At 42.3% G+C, this 19919-nt stretch overlaps 2 protein-coding genes across 2 annotated transcripts; one reads left to right on the top strand and one right to left on the bottom strand.

Moving 5' to 3' along the window:
• Positions 1-1140: 1140 nt before the first annotated feature.
• tmed2 (transmembrane p24 trafficking protein 2) lies at positions 1141-3854 on the bottom strand. The gene is made up of 4 exons (XM_070850978.1): positions 3512-3854; positions 2731-2923; positions 2062-2169; positions 1141-1965 (listed from the first exon to the last, which is right to left on the bottom strand). Exons 1-4 carry the CDS (start codon positions 3689-3691, stop codon positions 1841-1843), a joined length of 606 nt encoding a protein of 201 aa, XP_070707079.1. The 5' UTR covers positions 3692-3854; the 3' UTR covers positions 1141-1840.
• A 2402-nt stretch (positions 3855-6256) lies between these two features.
• On the top strand, positions 6257-19682 carry ptpn11a (protein tyrosine phosphatase non-receptor type 11a). Its single transcript, XM_070850269.1, has 16 exons — positions 6257-6478; positions 8178-8300; positions 11002-11196; positions 13199-13391; positions 13724-13843; positions 13920-14033; positions 14169-14265; positions 14371-14468; positions 14783-14941; positions 15606-15737; positions 17318-17472; positions 17562-17629; positions 18326-18477; positions 18567-18685; positions 18819-18924; positions 19559-19682. The coding sequence occupies exons 1-15, from the start codon at positions 6465-6467 to the stop codon at positions 18886-18888; spliced, it is 1809 nt and encodes a 602-aa protein (XP_070706370.1). The 5' UTR covers positions 6257-6464; the 3' UTR covers positions 18889-18924; positions 19559-19682.
• Positions 19683-19919: the final 237 nt, after the last annotated feature.

Raw genomic sequence — 19919 nt, forward strand, 5'->3', positions numbered from 1 at the left:
AAATATTCTTATAATGATGTTGCACTTTTTTGTAGTAAAAAGCACATTTATCTCTGAAATGTAATAAAATAGTTAATTGGCATTAATGAAAATTAATGAAATACAACCATCACAAAACTGTGTGTGAGGTGCTTAAGTAAAAAAATTATTTCTTCCCACAGAGCACTTAAAACACTATTATACTAGTATTAACTGTACTATAGGTCTCCATTAATAATCATTTCTGATGTAATAAAGTAAACCAAAAGGGACTCTTCAAATTATTTGCAGTAAATAAATCAAGTATAAAGTGCATTTTGTCCTTCTGTCCAATGTAGTGGAGAACCTCAAAATTGTTAAGTACTTACAGAGCTGTAGTTTAATTCCACGCTTTCCTTGGATCAGACGAATCGCAGCCAAACGTTCCCAATAAGACATCCAAGTAATTGTACAGAATATTGGCTTTATTATGAAACCTGGGGCTTTTTCCACAGACAAACCATTCTACATTTGTACAGATCCATTTATCAGATTTTGCTGTAATCACAAAAAGGAAGAGACTGTGTACAGAGCAGTTGACCTGCCTGAGCTCACCAAAGATTGTTTTTAATACAAAACTGGAGCAAACTCAGTGACATGCCATGTTGCAGCCGTGTGCTGGATGTAAAGCTGCTGCCTTAGACGCGAGCTCTCGCCTCGTTTGTAGAAAGAAAAAAAAAGGTAAACGATATTTATTCATTTGAAAGGCATCATCCAAACAGTTGCATGTCACTGGATGTGCTCCAGGAGAAACGGACAGTTCAAAATTGTATACAATCATATAATTTAAAACTCCCAACCCCAACAAAATAACTATAGAAGCAACTAAAGCACACAGCAGTCATTAGGTGTCAGACCCCCCCACCCGCCCACCCAGCCTCAATCAACATGTAACATGTATTTCAGTATTTCTCTTCACTTTGGAGTTGCACTCCAGTTTAAAACCCAGCCCCCGTCTCAGCTCTTCAAGGTCTGTGAGTGTTGAACTCAAGTGTTTGAAAATTAAATCAACTCGTGCTCCAAGGAACCTAAAGCACCCCTGTTACTTTCTGAACTACATAAGGAGTCGTGTTTCCCTGCAAATGATGTCAGGTGAAGCCCCCCCACCCACCCACCCACCCACCCGCGGCATGGATCGCGATGAATCAACACACAGAGCTAGAAGCTGTACAGGTTCCCTTAAAGACCAGCTGCAGTGTAAAACCTTCAGATACTTCCATGTATATCAGGAGTGCAATTTGTTGTTTGAGAGCGTTCACATGTGCAGATATCACATATCTGCCACTACGTCGTCTGACTTGGCTTTGACACTGGAAACAAAACCTCCTGCGTCTCAAGACAAACAAGAAAAATCTAATGATTTTCTCTTGTTTGTCCTATTTCATCATAGGAGAAGGGTCCTATTAATATCTTAATACAGGCTACATTCCCCTGTGGTGACTCCACACATGCCTAGCAAATTTATGTGCATTTCTAACTCTTTCATCTGCCTGCTTTTACTTAAAATCATGAGCCTCACAGTCACTCAGAGGCAAAACTATACTGGCAAGTAATTGGTACTTAAATGTAATTCTCAAAACAAAACCAAAAAAAAGAAAAGAATGAAAATTGACATCTTACCCAGAATCTTTTGGCCAGTCGTTCCAAACAAACACTAATTACATTTATAGAAGGAACCAAACAGGTAACAGGGGGACAGAACATCTGAGATCCGTTCATATGTAGGCTTTACTCAAAACTGCCAGTCTCATTTCCAGAGTGTGAATAACTGTCTTGGTGTTGGAGAAAACAGTGGAGGACACAGAGGGATCATTTAATCGCACTAAACCACTCGCCGTACTTCAAAAAATCTCTTCAGGTAGTAAATCTGTCCGAGTGTCATTGCAACCAGAACCAGAGCTTCGAAGAACGACCACAGCACCACTCTGCTGTTTGTGTTGTCGTTGACTAGAAAGGAGAAGAAGAGACCGTGAGTGAACTTACTCTCAAACGACCAAAATAAAACCTGTTCTTTACACGTAACCTTATCGGCTCGGGACTCACTTGCTCTGTGTATCCTCTCGCGAACCTCCATGTACTCCTGCTCATGCTTTACAGCTGTCATGGCAACCGCCAGCTCGTTGATCATCTCCTCCAGCTTGTTTTGGTGGGCTGAAACAGGTAAAAGTGAGCATCAGTGATGAGCCACGACACATTTATTGTGCTAAAAAAACACATGCATGAGGTATGCAGTAACATGCATGACAGGTTTACAGTCGTGATGCATGTCGCAGGTGATGCCATCCCATCACCAGAGACATTTATAGTTTCTACATGTTCTCACTGTGCAGACAGTCAAAACATTCCCAAACATCACAGCTTCCTGTGCGCAGTAAAAATGCACAATATTAGTTTATACTACAGAAACAACACTGGTTAGAGAAAACTCTGCAGTGCATCACAAACTCAAACGTATATTTCACAACAGCAGCTGAGCCATAGCCTGCCCTGTGCCCTACCATCCCAGCTGTCACCACCTACAACAGGAGAAGAGTGCCCAAGATAAAGTCAAAGAGGGGAAAGAATCTATCAAACATGATCAACAACAGAAGAATACAGACAGAAACACTGGTGTGCACCCTGTATGGTCCATGTGGGAGGATGCTGAAGTGTGTGGATGTAGATTTTTTTAATCTATATGCATTAACCCCAACACACACTCCCTTTGTGTACCTTCTGTCTCCATGTCTTGGCCTTTGGGGGCTTCTCCGATATCAATCGTGAACATGACGATCTTGGGTGTCATGGTTGACATCTTGTTGCTGAAGCAGAACTTGTAGGTTCCGTCCATGTGTGCTGCCACAGAGTATTTCCCACTGGACTCTCTGTCGCCTTTGTAGATCTGCTTACCATCGGGCCCTGTTATCTGGGAGGGACACAGAGAGAAGATGTCTGAGTGAAGATCACTGCTGGATATCCAGTGCAGGCATATAAAATGACAGGACTGCTTATAGCATATGGCACCAACATCTCTGTGCATTAAGCATTCATTTGCACATCAAATCATCACTAAGGTTGTACAGAAAACACGTGAAAAGAGGATTAGCACCGTTACATCTTGAAATGTAATGCTATTAGATACTCAAACAGTGTATTAGCTGCATAGTTAGCTAGCATAACTCAACCGGACACAATGCTAACGTTGCACTTCCTGAGTCGTTATGAATAACTCAATTAGCAGCTTCACGTATTTGACATCAGGATGCTAGCCGAATAACGCCCCTGTAATCAATACATCCAAAAATAAAATGTTTTTGGGTTAAACAGTGAGTTAACGACCATCAACCTGGAGAGCAACTATTTTCACTTGACGTTACGTAGACGGCGGCAGCTAGCTAGCGAGCTAACTAGCTTTAGCACAGGCCTCTGTATCACAGTCGCAGCTTAAATAACTAAAAACAGATATTTCCCAGAAGTTAGGTAGCTGGTTTATTATCTCAGGGAAGTATCTCACCTCAACATCGATATCCAGGAAGCCGCCTTCGGCCACCTCAAACATGAGGCCCATCTTTGTGCCGGAGTTGACCCGCTCGTAGAAGCACTCCTCGGCATGGGCGTCTATGCTAACGAAGTAGCCGGACGCAGTGGCAGACAGGACGGCCAGCAAGACAACCAGCTCCGACACGGTGAACATGATTAAAACGTGTTATAGCGGGCGTCGCACCAGGTCTGGGGGCGTCGAGAGAGTCCCTGCTTCGGTGTAGCCTGCAAGGAGAGCAAGGATGTCCGTGTGAGCAAGTGAATTGTTGCGGGAGCGGAGCCGCATCAGCCTGAGCTGCTGTGTGCTGATCTCTGACTGCCACGTACGGGCTTAAACGGCCACCGGCGAGGGACAAAATTAATCCAGTGCGATGCGCAAATTCTGTCAAAATGAAACCCAAAGCCACTTTCCACTATTTTACTTCATTAGTCAGGAAATAATGTCACAATCATGCCAAAATGACTTTATTACAGTCTATTTTATATTATTTTATACTATCAGTTATTTATATTCATCAGGTAGAATTTATTTGTCTTATATATGCACATATGGGGGTTGTATATTTATGTTTATCATGTAATTATGTTATATTTTTGATCTTTAATCTATTTTTTGCACTCTCTTTTCACATTGGTCTTACTTTTCAGTTCATCGTATCTTACTACATTTGAATGTAATAGCAGACCTTGGTGCTACATGATAAATCTTATTAATTGGTACTAATTCCAGACATGCTGTATATACTGTATACATCCATATCTTGTCTTGTCTTATGTTTATAATGGAACCTGTGCAAAGTCAGCCATATTTATTCCAGCATCTTTGCACTCTGCGTCATTGCACTGCTGTCTTCTTCACATCCTTTGTTATGGTTTCTGCGTATCCACCTTTATATATGTTTTATATAAATTACACTGTACATAGAGTGTACGCTTATTTTCAAGTTGAATTGTGTGTTTACTTTGTTTAACCTTGTTGTTCTTGTCTCCAAAGTCACTTTACTTGTGTGTTTGAACAAGCAGTGCAATATTTAATACACAGTACACATGAGGAGAACCAGAACATGTCGGAGCATTTCTGGCCTATGATAGGTGAGATGGCTGAATGTGTTATAGATGTAAAGAAACAATCACCTGATCTATTTTCTTTACTTTTCTCTGAGGAGAAAACCTGTCCAGCAGCGATCAAAGACACCTTTTGTTCATAAATCAAACATGAGCCAGCCTATAAGCACATTTGATAGTTGCTCCCCACCTGAGCCGCCTCACGTCAGGAGGGTATTTTTAGAAAACCTGCAGCAGGCGAACGCGTGACAAGTACCACTGGATCATATCTTTGTCTGCGCTGCCTTGTGGCATTAGAGAGTCTCCACACTGTGCCAGGCAGTGACACACTGGTGCTCCACTGAAAGGGCCACAGCAGCATGTCACAAGTGCTTAGCGCAGTTTTCAGATGGCAGCTACGCTTAGTTAAAGGCAAAGAAGCTGAGATGAGCTGAGAAGTGGAAGCTCAGCAAGTTCCTTCTTGATTATATTGTTTTGAATGCTAGAAAAAATACAAAAAATAAATAAAAACTTGAAACCTCTTCCCATTGTCCAGGCTCATCTGTTAGTAAATATATTGTTTCTGGTCATTTATGTTGCTTTGGAAATCATGGTTGAATTTACTGTTAGAGAACCAGGAGACATATGTCGCATGTAATGTATTATTTCTTAAATAAGAATTACAACTTCCATATTTTTGGCTCCACATATGTGTGCATCTCCACATTTTTCTGTTCATTATAACAATGAAAACTGGCATTAAGTAGCTGCACGATGCTTCTGACTGAACTTGCTGAACCTGCACAGGTAAAGCTCCATCATGAGCAACACATTCATGCCAAAAAAGGTCCTGCAATAGACCAGAGGTGGAAGAGAGACATGCAATTAAGCATTTATCATGTATCATTCAGCATGATCAGCAGTATGGTACTACTATGGTAGTATGGTAATGTCAAAGATAGTACTTGTGGTTTAAGTTAAAGATATAACTGAGAGGTTTCTTGTGGTGTTTCTAATTGAAGGTGTTTTGTAACGTCTCAGTTTGACTAGTAAAGGTTACACTCTAAAAGACTGTAGTTAAAGGCTATGCAATTTAATAAAAACATTTATTTGTTGGTTATTTGACTAACTCTGGAGCCAAATCTGTGTTTAATTTTTCTATTTTACTTTATTAGCTCAGATATACTCTCAACTTAAGGGAAAAAACAATAACAATTTAAAAAATAAATTAAATTAAAAACTAAGCTAGTTTTAAATCAACCCATTAGTCCAGGAAAGCAAATTTCATCATTAAAAAAATAATAAATAAACTATTTTACGTCCTCCACTTTTTCTGTTGGCGTGATCACGTGATCACGTGCGGTCTCCGCGGTGGGCAGCGGAATGTTGACGCCAGCGCGGCAGATGTAAACGCGGCAGACGCCAGCGCGGCGGCCCCCCTTTGCCGCTGCGATCGTAAAATAACCCCTTAAAGGAGCATGCGCGGAGCGAAAGCGGCAGGACGCCTTAATTTATGTCACACCGTTTGCCGGACGGGCCGAGCTGTGTTGGCTTCGCCTCGGAGGGAGCGGAGCGGCGCGGCGGCGAAGAACGGCCGCTCAGGGTGGAAAAAACCGCGCACCCTGTATTTTGTCGCATGTTTGGTGACGTCCAATAATCGACTCGCTCTGAAGTCTCCGGGGCCGAGGCCTACAGAGTTTTTTTTTTTTGTAACACTTGCTCTTAAAATTGAGTTTCGATGCCCAGATTTCGGTGCCCGTTTTGACCGGGTGTGAGCCGATGAAGCACTTTACTCCGTGATCGAAGCAGAAACGGTCGGAAACGTTAGCCAGCTAACTGTAGCTACTGCTAACTGCCAGCGAGGAAGTGAGGAGCGAAAAAAAATGACATCTCGGAGGTAAGTTAAAGAGGGGTGGGCTGGAAAACAATGTCTGCTAGCTGAGCTAAGCTAACTTTAACCAAACTCAGCTGTTCTGGGCGCTGCTGTGTCCGTAAACAAGCCCTGAGTGTGCCGACGGTTCTGGAAAAAACACAGATGGCAGCTAGCATCTAACTAGCATACACCGGCAACTTAACGCCTGAGCCCGGTGTGTTTAGGTCCGTAAACAGCGTTAGCACTGACTTATTTACTCAGCAGAAAGTAGTTCTAGTGGTGCAGTTGCAACGTGGAGACCCAGGAAGACAACACCAGGCAAATAAAGCACAGACATACAGACTAATAGTCAGTTTTAGCAGCATGAAGACGTGGAAACACTACACTGTACTCACAACATGCAATTAAAGGACACAGAGCAAACACTGGTCGGCTCTCCTGCAGCACTGATTTCCAAACAGTAGTAAAACTAACTTAACAAAACAGAAACTGTGATCCAATGAAGGAAAATGCTCATCTGCTTGTAGATCCTGCTGTGACTATGTTGTGATTGTGTGGAAAAACCAGATAACAAGTGATGCAAAGGGTTGAAATAGCAGAAGTAAAGGATGAAACTGTCAGATTCAGCTGCTGTGTGAATGCAGGATTTAAGCCAAATAACCTAGAAATTCTCAGTTCAACTGTAGGAAGAAGTTAACGGTAACAGTATGACCCTTTTTATGAATTATGGTGGAAATAGCATCCAGATTAAAACCAGTGCAAATGAGCACGCCTGAGCTGCAGGGGTACCTTAGGTAGTAAAGGTTGGGACCCCCTGTCTTAAAGGATGGAGGCCTGAATGGTGTGAGAAAGAAGCACAGACACAAACCAGACAGACGGACAGTCCTGGGAGAAAAGAACTGTGTTATACACTACTCACTAAAAGTTTGACTTTCAGGTGAAATATATGGAAAATGTAAAAAGTGAATGCTACAGTGATATTATATCATGAAAGTAGGGCATTTAAGTAGAAGCATGCACTGGTAATTTCTTCATCTTAAACAATTTATTGAAAGAAAATCTACCAACAGTGGTAGGTATACCACAACAAAAGATTTTCAGTGCCTCAATAAATTGGGATGTGGCCAAAGGACGTCCACTCCTCTCCTTTCTGTGACTCTTCCAGTCTCTGTATCACTGTTCCAACCTCCTGATGACACTCTGTGACCCTCTAAGCTCAGTGAACACCTCCGTCTGAGGACTTCCTGTTTGAAGCCTCCAGTGTTGAGGTGCTGCTGATCAACTGTTAGGTGTCGTCTTGGTCTCATGATGTCAGAATGTGAACAGCAGGATGAGGAGGACTGTTTAAATACCAATTCTAACTGAAGCAGGAAATGTATTGGTGGATTCATGGATCAAACCTGTTGTGAATGTTGCTGTTAAGCTTCTTGTTAGAGAACAGCAGCTGGTGCAGAAAGTACTGAGACACTGAACAGTTGGACATGTGCATTCAAAAGTTTAGAGAAGGTCACATTAAGTTCACCTGGAAAGGTTAGAATGTATTTTAGGTTCATCCTGAAATTTCACCTGAAAGCTGAATATCCCTGACTTTTAGTGAGTAGTTTATGTGCGATATAATTCATGGTCAGGTGTGTTTGCTGCGGCTGCAAGACAGTTGTGCACAGTGTCAGAAACTATAACTATTATTCTCTCCATACTAATCATTGCTGTGCTCCTCTCTCAGGTGGTTTCACCCCAACATCACAGGTGTGGAGGCAGAAAACCTCCTGCTGACTCGAGGAGTGGATGGGAGCTTTTTGGCCAGACCCAGTAAGAGTAATCCAGGAGATTTTACCCTCTCAGTACGGTAAGTGCAAGTGCAGCGTCACCACAGGAGACAGTCTGATACTGTGTGAACACGTCAAGGCTCCAAATAAACCTTCTGGTGCTTTTATTTTATTGTGCTTGAGAGGTGACAGCAGAAACCAAAGAGCCTTGAGCACCAGAGTTATTTATACATTAGGTTCTCTTATTTTGAAATGATGCCTGTGTATTATAGAGGCTCTTATTTCATGGTTTTTATCAAACTTTATTTGATAGTATTTTTCAAAACTGCTTTATAAGTGTAAGGTGGTGTAGCGACCATTTGTCAAACATGGAATCAAAGGGCCACTGGTGCATTGTGGGTATGTGATTCCTGCAGGCAAAAGAAGTCCATTTTCCATTCAGACTTTTTGTCGTAAGGTGACGCTTTATTTTCTCCAACATGCAAGCAGACAAAATAACAAAGAAGTCACAGCTCATGATGCCTCTGTTGCGCTTGTAAAAAAAACCAAACCAAAACAAAACACAGGCTCACCCAGGTGCATGCTGGTCCAAAATAGCAGTCAGACGAAACTAAATATGCTGAACAAGAAAATCAACAAATAACCAGCAAAAGAAAAGACCATTAAAGCTGAAGACATGGAATAATCCAACAACAAATACAAAGTAGGGTAGCCATCAATGGATACAGAGGGTTATGATAATAAAAAGTTAAGTTTTTTTAAAGATATGATCCAAATGTAAACAAAAAGTTAAAACCACACGTCAAAAAACAGAAACAATCAATCAGCAATCAGTCCCAAACTGATCAACAGCCGCTGCTGCTGTGAACTCTAGACAGAAAGTAGATCCAGTTTGTTTGCTTAAATCTGTAGCAGTTGTAAATGTTGCAGTAAACATGGCTGATGTGTTGTTGTGTAGTGATTGTGCACCAATAAGGAGATAAAAAGCATCACTGGTCAGATAGGAAAGTGTTCTTATGGTTTCCTTTTTTAAATGAGTGTTAAATGATGAATCATACTGTGTGATCTGTAGGCTCGCTCATCTAATGCTGCGCTAATAAACATTTTTATGAAAACAAAGGACTGAAAAGAGTCATCACCTGCAGGTCCCCCTCAGCTCTGCGGAGCATTTGAGTCTATTTTGGATCATTGTTTTGGTTTTGTGGTTTGCACACTCTGGTCTGGTTTGTTTCCAGCAGCAGCAGGAAGCTGTTTAGCACGAAAAGGTGCCGATGAATTCACTAATAAACAACCAGACATAGTTGGTGACTAGCTGGTGAACATGTAGCAGCCTCAGAGTCAGACCGTTCACTCAGGAGTCGTTTCAGATGGAACCAGAGCTCAAGTGAGATAAAAGCTTATGCTGCTCCGTCTCTGCTGGGTGTGTGAACAGGCAACTGTTTGTCCAAACAGCTTTACACGATGAGATGATGTGTTTTCAGCTTCATCCGCCGTCCCGAAGGGGGGGGGGGCCTGTAAAATCAATGAACGCAGCTTCAAAACGTGCTGTAAGATTCACGTTATTAATTGATGTTGGAATAAAGGTCCTCGCACTGAATTCCCCTCCATGTTAAGTATGAGCTTTGCTGAGTGGTGGTGGGAAACCAGCGTTATCCAAATAAGGAAGACCAACGTTTCACTAATACAGAGAAGTGTGCGGTTTTATCTCGGGGCCCGTCGAGTCATAAATTTTTCAGATGAAGTATCATTAACTCAGTCCAGCTGATGTAGCCAGTGTTATTTTTGTAACAGTCTCATATTTTAGCCGTACGCTCTCTCATCTCGCACCATATTTACTTCCTATGGAAACAAAACAAGTCCTGCTCCTCTTGTGGAAACCGAGACGTTTCCACAGGGAGGAGAGTCCCCGCTGCTTCAGACCAGCACATGTTTGTCTCCTCTTGTGCACGTTGTGCCAGACTTAACCAGAAGTCGTTCAAAGTTAAACGCTGCTGTGCTTCAGATCTGCCACAAGTTCTTCTTTTTCTGTTTTCCGAGATAATGTTGGTCACCTCCAGTGACTCAGCAAAGTTTATGCCGTCTAGCTGGTTTGTGTCACAAAAGAAAAAAAGTGGCGTTTTCCTTTAAGATCTACATTCGCTAACATTGAATCTCGTGTCATCACTCTGCCTTTTTATACTCTCACAGTTTATTTTTTCCTTTTGTCTCTCACCTCTTGGAAAGAACAGATGGTACCCGTGCTGTTAGTGGTGCTTATGACTGTGTTATTTAGCAATTAGCTCATTTTAATGATAAAACATGAAACCGGCATCACAAGGGCAGAAAGATTATTATTATCATTACACATATGATTTATATTTCATCATTGATGACTTTTAGTTCCTTAGTGGTTTGTAGTTTTTGTGCTGTTATGATCCTGTCTTGGTTTTGTTTTGTCTTTATTGCACATCATCATTATTTACTACTTCTTACATTTAGTTTTATCACTGTAAGCAGCTGATCCTTTCACCAATAGCTTCAGTTATGCTGGACCAGTCATTTTCTGTCTAAATATGGACTTATGACTCTCCAACATATTTGGATATTATCATCCACATTTAACTAATTTATTGATAATGCTACAGTGAAGATACTTCACAGAAAGGTTTGGTTCTTTTCCAAGTTCAAGTTTTTTTAAGGAGCGAACCTAAGCTTCCTGTCAGAGTCTGTCTGTGTCCCCGATGATGACGCTCTTGCCCCTGACGGCGACATTTCTCTAAACGATTGTGCTTTTTTCCGCAGGCGAAATGGAGCCGTCACCCACATTAAGATCCAGAACACAGGCGACTACTATGACCTTTACGGCGGGGAGAAGTTTGCCACCCTGGCAGAGCTGGTGCAGTATTACATGGAGCATCACGGGCAACTGAAAGAGAAAAACGGAGATGTTATCGAGCTCAAGTATCCGCTCAACTGTGCGGACCCCACCTCAGAGAGGTGAGTGCTGTTCTGTTTCTGTGCTTGAATTTCCATTTTCTCTGAGAAACTAGAGTTTGAGATCCTTTTGAAGTCTATGGAAGCTTAGAAACACGTCCTTAAGTTACCCAGCTTAACCCAACATGCCTCACATCACTGCGAGCCCTGGTGTGAAAATGTGCTTTTTTTTGGCTAAGAAAGAGGAAGTGTGTGTGTGTGTGTGTGTGTGTGTGTCTCTGTGTGTGTGTGTGTTTATAGATCTATGTTCCCACAACATTTGTCCACGTTTCCTTTCCCCCACATAACATATGTGCAGATTTAACTGCCAGCTGATGATGTTATTTAAGAAAAGTATGCACCAGTGAGAATACACTCTCCCACAGAAAATATGCTGTTTATATAATGTATGTTGATTTTTATTTTTTGGCTTTTCAGTTGCGTATAATTCACACACTTTGTAATCTGTGTTACCCGTTCTTACAACAAACCAAAGGACAAGATAAGACTGGAATAATCATTAATGAAATAAAAACTAATAACAGAGAAATAACTAAGGATATTTTCTAACAATGAGGTAGCCTGCCCGTAGCTTAAGCTGTAATTGAAACAAATGATTTGGTAGCAGTGCAGCAGGCAGGTGGTGGACTGGAACAAAACAATCCTAATAGGTCACCTGAAGTGGAGGCTCAGCCTCGTACAGACTCCCCTGTGGTTTTCTAACGAAGGCGCTCCGCTGCACCTCCACTCCTGTCAGAAGAAATTAGTTGTTGAATGTAATATTAGGTGCTTTAGGCTTCAGGCAAAACGAGCAGTGGCACTACATGACACATGGAAGGCCGCGTGTTTAATGAGTGAGGTGATTGATGCTTTGATAACGAGACGAGACGTGTCAGGATGAATCTGATTCAGCTCAGCAGGCGATTGATTGATTTATCAGAGCGGCGTCAGGATTAAAGAAAACCATCCGAGATGAGAGAGAGACACAAACAGGTGGTGACGATGGAGGGAAAAAAAGTCAAGCTTGATAATAATCAACTTCACTCAGGTCTTATTCAAGAATCTAGAGTCTAATAGCCAAACTATTTCCAGGGGAAATCAGTGGGACATCACAGCCTGCCAGTCCATAACTTTGTTTGTCATGTTTCCCCCAAGAAATGTCACAGCTGAGCTGGAAAAGCACCCAGAAATACCCCTCTGGTTCTTCTGCACTGAAGGTTAATGTTATGTCTCACATACATATAAGTGTATTTATATTTAGTTATATAAGTGGGGATTTTCCACGTCCGCTGTAAGACGCTGCAGGAAACACTGTTCTTTAATTGTATATTGATCAAATGTTAAGAAATGATATGTTTCAGTTCCCTGAAGGCAGTTTGCAACTAGATGACACGTCTCCTCCACATGAGGCTTTTTATAATCAACACATCTTGTTTGATTTATAATCTGAAGACTGAAAAAAGTCCATCACAGTTTCAGCGTCTCAAAATAACATTAAAAATCCCCCAAATATTTAGTTTATTATCATAGAAGACGAAGAAAACCAGCAAATCAGACAGATTTTCAGCATTAAATGGTTGTTTTAACCATCTGTACAGTCAAAGCTCTTCATGCTTTTAGCTACACTTTTCTGCTGCAGCTGCTACCTGAGGATTTTATGTACTATTTTGATTCTAATCCAGATCTTGTAATGTTCATTTACAGACTAATAGTTTGCCTCGGTAACATCCAGTCTCAGCAGTGAGGAGGCTGATGCAACTCACAGAAAAACCTTCTTGCCCTTAAAACCAGTACAGATGGGTTATTCTCTGAAGTCTTGATAAAACTATAACACACACACACACACTCTTTAACTACAATAAGGGTTAGGGTTAGAACAAATAGACTAGTGTGAGGTTTGGGGTTGATATGATGATGGTGATGAATATGATGTAAGCAAAGAGAGATCACGTTAAAGCAGTAAGACACTACTACATGAGAAGCAGCATCAAGTCCAGTATGTTACAGCTATGGGTGTTTTTGTCAGGTGGTTCCACGGGCACTTGTCGGGCAGGGAGGCTGAGAAGCTGCTGACGGAGAAAGGAAAGAACGGCAGCTTCCTGGTGAGAGAGAGCCAGAGCCACCCGGGGGACTTCGTTCTGTCTGTCCGTACAGGAGACGACAAGACGGACAGCAGCGACAGCAAACCCAAAGTCACTCACGTCATGATCCGCTGCCAGGTAAACACACCCTCAGCACCAGGGACTGCTACGTGTCTGTGTGTGAAAATATTCTTAACGTAACGTACACTGACCTCCCACGTGTTGACTGAAGTACCTCACTTCAAATAATCCAAACTATCCCATTAAGTTCCTGTAGTGGAAGAGGCCTGAAGCTACAGTCTGACTTCTCACACACACACACAAAAAAAAGCTTCCATGAAATGTTCGGAGATGTGGAGAAAGTACAGCAGCCAGGTTTCTACAGGGCATGTAAAAGCATGCATGGAAACGTTTTGATCGTCTGAGACCGCTCCGTCGTCCTCACGTGGCTGTTTCTTCTTCTTCCTCAGCATGACCTGAAGTACGACGTGGGCGGAGGGGAGAAGTTTGACTCCCTCACTGACCTGGTAGAGCACTACAAAAAGAACCCCATGGTGGAAACTCTGGGCACCGTGCTTCAGCTCAAACAGGTACCTCCCGTGTGAGCTTTTGCGGGCAGCATTTCCTGATTGTAACTTCTGCGCTGACTCCCGCTCTCCTCCCCAGCCCCTGAACACTACTCGTATAAACGCTGCAGAGATTGAAAGTCGAGTTCGGGAGCTGAGCAAACTAGCGGAGGCCACAGACAAAGTCAAACAAGGCTTCTGGGAAGAATTTGAGGTGAGTGGCTCTGTTGTTTTGTCATTCGGCAGCTCACCTGCCCTAGTTTGTGTCTGCGTGGTAGTTTTTTTTTCTTCCCTGTGTGGAAACAGCGTGTTGAGATGTGACTCTCTCTGTCTCTGTTTCTCCGTCCAGACCTTACAGCAACAAGAGTGCAAGCTGCTCTACAGTCGCAAAGAGGGCCAGAGAGCAGAGAACAAAAACAAGAACAGATACAAGAACATTCTGCCTTGTGAGGAACCCCGGCTGCTCTCTCACTATAACAGCCGATCGATTTAAACAGTGCGGGGGGGTTTTCAGAGGGGACTGACTGTCCTGTTTCTGTTTCTGTTCCCAGTCGACCACACTCGGGTGGTGCTGAATGACAGGGACCCAAATGAGCCAGGCTCTGACTACATCAACGCCAATATCATCATGGTAGTATCTGCTGTCATGGTAAACTCCCTTCATCCTCAGGGAACACACACACACACACACACACACACAATCTATTCTGTACTTAATAATATGTAGATCTATAAGATGCAGAATTGTGTTTTCGGACAGTTTTTGCTCTTGTTTTGGCTCTTTGTGCTGCGTTTGTGCTCATTTTGAGCAATCAGCTGACTGTCATGTCCGCCTGTGTGTGTGTGTCTGTGTGTGTCTGTGTGTGTCTGTGTGTGTCTGTGTGTGTCTGTGTGTCTGTGTCTGTGTGTGTGTGTGTGTGTGTGTGTGTGTGTGTGTGTGTGTGTGTGTGTGTGTGTGTGTAGCCGGAGCTGGACTCAAAGTGTAACAGCACCAAGGTGAAGAAGAGCTACATCGCCACTCAGGGCTGTCTGCAGAACACCATCAGTGACTTCTGGAGGATGGTGTTTCAGGAGAACTCGAGAGTGATTGTCATGACCACCAAAGAGGTGGAGAGAGGAAAGGTGAGCACAGCGCTTCCACGCTGAACCGAGACTTAACGGAACATTTTACCCATTTCGTGTGTTCCGTTTGTAGTCCTGAAGCTGAGGGACATTGTTTCATCAATATATTTATGATACATCTGCAGTTTATTGACACCAGGTTTTGGTGTCAGCTGCAGTTTGGACCTGATTCTATTATTTATTTGTTTGGTCCACCAAAAAAAAAAAAATCTTCACGTCTTCAGATTGTTTGTTTCTAAAATCCAAAACATAATCAGTTTACGATCATAGAAGGCAAATAAATACCAAATAATCACACTGGAGAAGCTGGAACCAGAGAATTTGTGCATTTTTGCATAAAAACCTGCAAAAACTTTCTTTAAAAACATAAATTTCTGTATAATATCAAATATTCATGACTTAAAAATCAATTAGCATAGTTAGTTAAGAACATAGTTATTATTTTATTGAATTTAACACCAGATTTGATTGACAGTAACCAGGAAACAACACTAAACAACCCCTCACTGAACTCGAAGACAGAAATCTGATGTGAAATAACTAAACCTGTCCCAGGACACCATCACAACATGTAGAAATATAGAAATTATAAAAATGTGAATAATGAAGATAGATTTTCTTCTACTGGCTGACCTGTGTGCTGGATGCTGTCGTGTCTCTTCAGAGTAAGTGTGTGAAGTACTGGCCGGACATGTCGGCTCTGAAGGAGTACGGCGCCATGCGCGTCCGCAACGTCCGAGAGACGGCCGCACACGACTACATCCTCCGAGAGCTCAAACTCTCCAAAGTTGGACAGGTGAGTTGTGTTTGTGTGGATGAACCAAGTGGACGCTCACAGTTGTCACTATAATAATATACATGTGTTAAAGAGAATTATATATTCTATTTTGGGATTTATCTTATTGGATTAAGGGAAACATAATGTCACATGTGTTTTCATGCCTGTAACATAAAGCAGATGGAGTCTCACTAGGTGGCACTAGTGGGTGCTGCATGTGCACATTTACATTAACATGTCCTTGTGCTGCTGAACATGTGAGCTGTTCTCATGGACCGCTCCAAGGCCAATGTCATCGCTGCACAAGCTCTTCAAAGTATCTGTTTTTGAAAATGGGTCACAGATTCATTTTTACGCCCTCTAAAAAAAAAAAAAAAAAACGTTCTAAAACCTGAGGCGTGGTTTGAAAATAACCTCCTAAAACCTGAGGGTTTTCTGGAAAAGCTCTATATCTCAGCCTCCGTAGTACAAAAAAAGCCTGAAATAAAAACCATTTGAGAGCTTAAACCTTTTGGCTTTAACTAGAATTCATTGCCTTTGCCCAAATGTTCATTAACTATCTTTAAGAATAAATAAATAAATAAAGAATAAATCAATTTTTACACATTTTACAGTGATTTATTTACTCTTGCGGCGTGGATGATGGTTCCCTGTTTTCCAGTCGTCTTGGAATCCGACAAACTTTATTTTGCCGTCCACATGGAGACTAAGAGGCGACGACAGCAGCAAACTAACAAAAAAACTCATCCCATAATGTGTTTTGTGTCCGGTTCTAAAGGCAGAGGCAAATGAAGCATCCAGTCTAAACGGATTAAACACAGAATTTACAATTTTCAGCTATTTTGAGTTTAAGCAGCTCAGTTTGAAAATGTATGATGAATAAAAATGTATTAAAAACATATATTCACTGATAGTAGAGAGACATGTCTGCACTATACTGCCAAAAAAAACACACTGTTATATATGATGACAGTCTAACAGCTAAAATAATAATCTCAAAATCCTCTTTTTTTTCTCCGCAAACATTTCACTACATCAGTTTGAGAAATGCAGCTCCACAGAATTACATAGCAAAGGTCAAAATATAGCATTAGTATGCAGATGTTACAATGAATGTACTCACTACCTATTATTGTGTGTGTGAATCACATCCTGAAGTTATCTCCTTCCTCTGTGGTCCAAAAACGACTGAAAACACATCAGTGAGTCTCTCTGGATGACGTGTTCCTATATTAACTGTAGTTATTTTAGCTCAATGTCACACACGCAGTCCTGCTGTCAGAAATACTCACTAGAGCACCAAATGTGGATTCATTAGCAGCTAAAAATAGTCTGACAAATGCTCAGTGTTTATTTCTGTTTGAGTGAGTCAGGCTTTTTTTTTTAATCCTAAATATTGAGAAGCCTTTTTTAGATATTTGTGTTTTTAGTAGGAACCAATGGATTCACTGGTTTTGGCCTTTTTAATGGGTTTTGTTGACGATAACAAATATCGCAGCCATCTCCCCTAAGAGCCTTTAGAAGTATTCCTGTATTGAGGCTGTAGTTAAACTACAATAAAGCTCTCTGTATGCTGTTCTTGACTTGTGTGTCTTCAGGGGAACACGGAGCGCACAGTCTGGCAGTACCACTTCAGGGCCTGGCCGGACCACGGCGTCCCCACTGACCCCGGCGGCGTGCTCGACTTCTTAGAGGAGGTCAACCTGAAGCAGGAGAGCATACTGGATGCTGGACCTATAGCCGTACACTGCAGGTACACACAGGTCAAACACATGAATATATAAGTTCACCAGGACTGGACACAGAGGAAACATGTTAAAGACGTTCTGCTCTGCTCTGCAGTGCAGGGATTGGGCGGACGGGAACGTTTATAGTGATCGACATCCTGATAGATGTGATCAGAGAAAAAGGTGAGTCTGCATGCTGCACACACACATCTACACATTTCAAGAGTCTCTTAGCTGGATGAGATGTAAGACCCTGCATGTTTACACTGAACCACACACGTGTCTGAAATAAGGATTAAGACTTTCCCTTTGATCTACTACTATTCCCTTGTGCATTGCTAGAAGCTCCTTAGTAACCATTTTAAGGGTCCCACACCAGTCTGTTAAAGGTTTAGGCTACATGTTGTAGAGCAGCACATTCACATACAGACATGTGGTGACTTAAACCAGAGCTGAGTCAGAAATGTTTCATTTGTTTAGCATTAAGTAGAGGAAAAGTCTGCTAGCTGCTAGGCTAGTTTATTCCATGTAAAATGTCATAGACTTAAGCTAATAACATTAGCATGTTGAATATGTGGAGAAAACGAGCAAAAGAGTGTTTTATGTGTTTAATGTTGTACTTTTGTTAGATGTTGTTGTTACAGGAGTCCATTTAAAGTGAACTACTGAACCACAGCACATGCAGTCTATGGTTAGAAGTGAATGAAGCGTAACCATGTTAAACAAAGTTTTACCACATGTGCTTTAGACCTGGGAGGCTTCATGCAGCGCCCCGACATGACCCCCTGAGCATCGGGGAACATTTAGCCTCTTTACTTCCAGGGCTATGTCAGCAGTGCTCGGGGTGTATCGATATAAGATGTTGCTTTCGTGCTGCAGGGGTTGACTGCGACATCGACGTGCCGAAGACCATCCAGATGGTTCGTTCTCAGCGCTCTGGGATGGTGCAGACGGAGGCGCAGTACAGGTTCATCTACATGGCTGTGCAGCACTACATAGAAACACTGCAGAGACGCATAGAGGAGGAGCAGGTGAGCAGCACAGAACGCCTCGCTGGCTAATCTTTGAGTTTTGTTTTTCTGCTCCCGTCTCTGACCTTCATTTGTTTTCTCCTCTGCAGAAAAGTAAGATTAAAGGGCGCGAGTACACCAACATTAAGTACTCTTTGTCTGACCTGACTGGAGGAGAGCAGAGCCCTTTGCCTCCTTGCACTCCAATTCCTACTCCCACCTGCACAGAGTAAGTAACGCTGGCGGTAAAAGGCCGCTGCTGTTTAACTGTTTACATTTAAATCACCCTCAGCATCCTCGCTTAAAAGCCTTGTGGTAAGCAGTTTTTTCACAGAAGTGTGTGTGTGTGTGTGTGTTGGCAGGATGAGGGAGGACAGCTCCAGGGTGTATGAGAACGTGGGACTGATGCAGCAGCAGAAGAGCTACAGATGAGATTCACCTTTGACCCCGGTGCTCTATCAGTTCCAGGTAAATGAAATAACCTGCTGCTCATATAGAAAACAACACAACCCTTTTGTTTCATGTGGTGTCTGGGGAAAAAAAGGCTAAATATTAAAAAGAAAAGACACTGGAGGTGTTTGAATTACCTGAATAACAGCTGAGATGGTAAATTCAGCATAAAGTACATCTCAGCAGGGCAGCAGTCACGTCACACTAATCAGCAGAAGAAACATGCTGGTGAACATAGTGGAGCATTTAGCAGCTAAGCTAAGCTAATCTAATCGGCGTAGCTTCACGTTTAGCAAACAGAGCCGGGCTAACTCTCCCCTTTCCCTTTGCCTCCAGTCTTTATGCTAGCTTAAGCTAATTGGTGTACAGGTGTGACAGTGGACTTGATCTTTTCGTCCAACTCTTGGAAAGAAAGCGAATAAATCATAACAACTTTTTCCATCTCAGCCGAGCATAAAAACTTTCTCCTCCTCTCTGCAGGTGAGATGAATACAGCATTAGTTAAGTATCTTAAGAATTTACAGCTAAGTCATATCACATTTAGATAGATAGATAGATAGATAGATAGATAGATAGATAGTGTTTATTGATCCCTCAGTGGGGAAAGTTTGCTGTTGCATTTACATCTTTTCTCTCCTCCTGTCTCCTTCAGGACCTTGATACCTGACAGTTTTTTCGCCAGCCACACCTTGACGCCTGAGACTTGACCGCAATCACATGGAACAATGGAAAAAACACACACACACACACACACACACACACACACACACAAAAACCCCATAAAAACCATGAGAGAGACCAGACACCAGGGCCGTCCTGTTCTCGCTCATCTTACATGAACATTTGCCCTCTAGTTGAAATCTAAACCACTGTGATCATCAGAAGAGCCTTTTGAGAAGCCTAACATGCTAAATCCCCTACTAAACCACAGTTTGGGTTTAGTCTTTGTAAATCTCACCCCAACAAGGGCTGCGACCAGCGAGGGGGGAGGGGGAGGGGGGGAAACCTAGCTA

The sequence above is a fragment of the Pempheris klunzingeri genome, chromosome 19 (genome assembly GCF_042242105.1).
Source record: "Pempheris klunzingeri isolate RE-2024b chromosome 19, fPemKlu1.hap1, whole genome shotgun sequence".
Taxonomy (NCBI): domain Eukaryota; kingdom Metazoa; phylum Chordata; class Actinopteri; order Acropomatiformes; family Pempheridae; genus Pempheris; species Pempheris klunzingeri.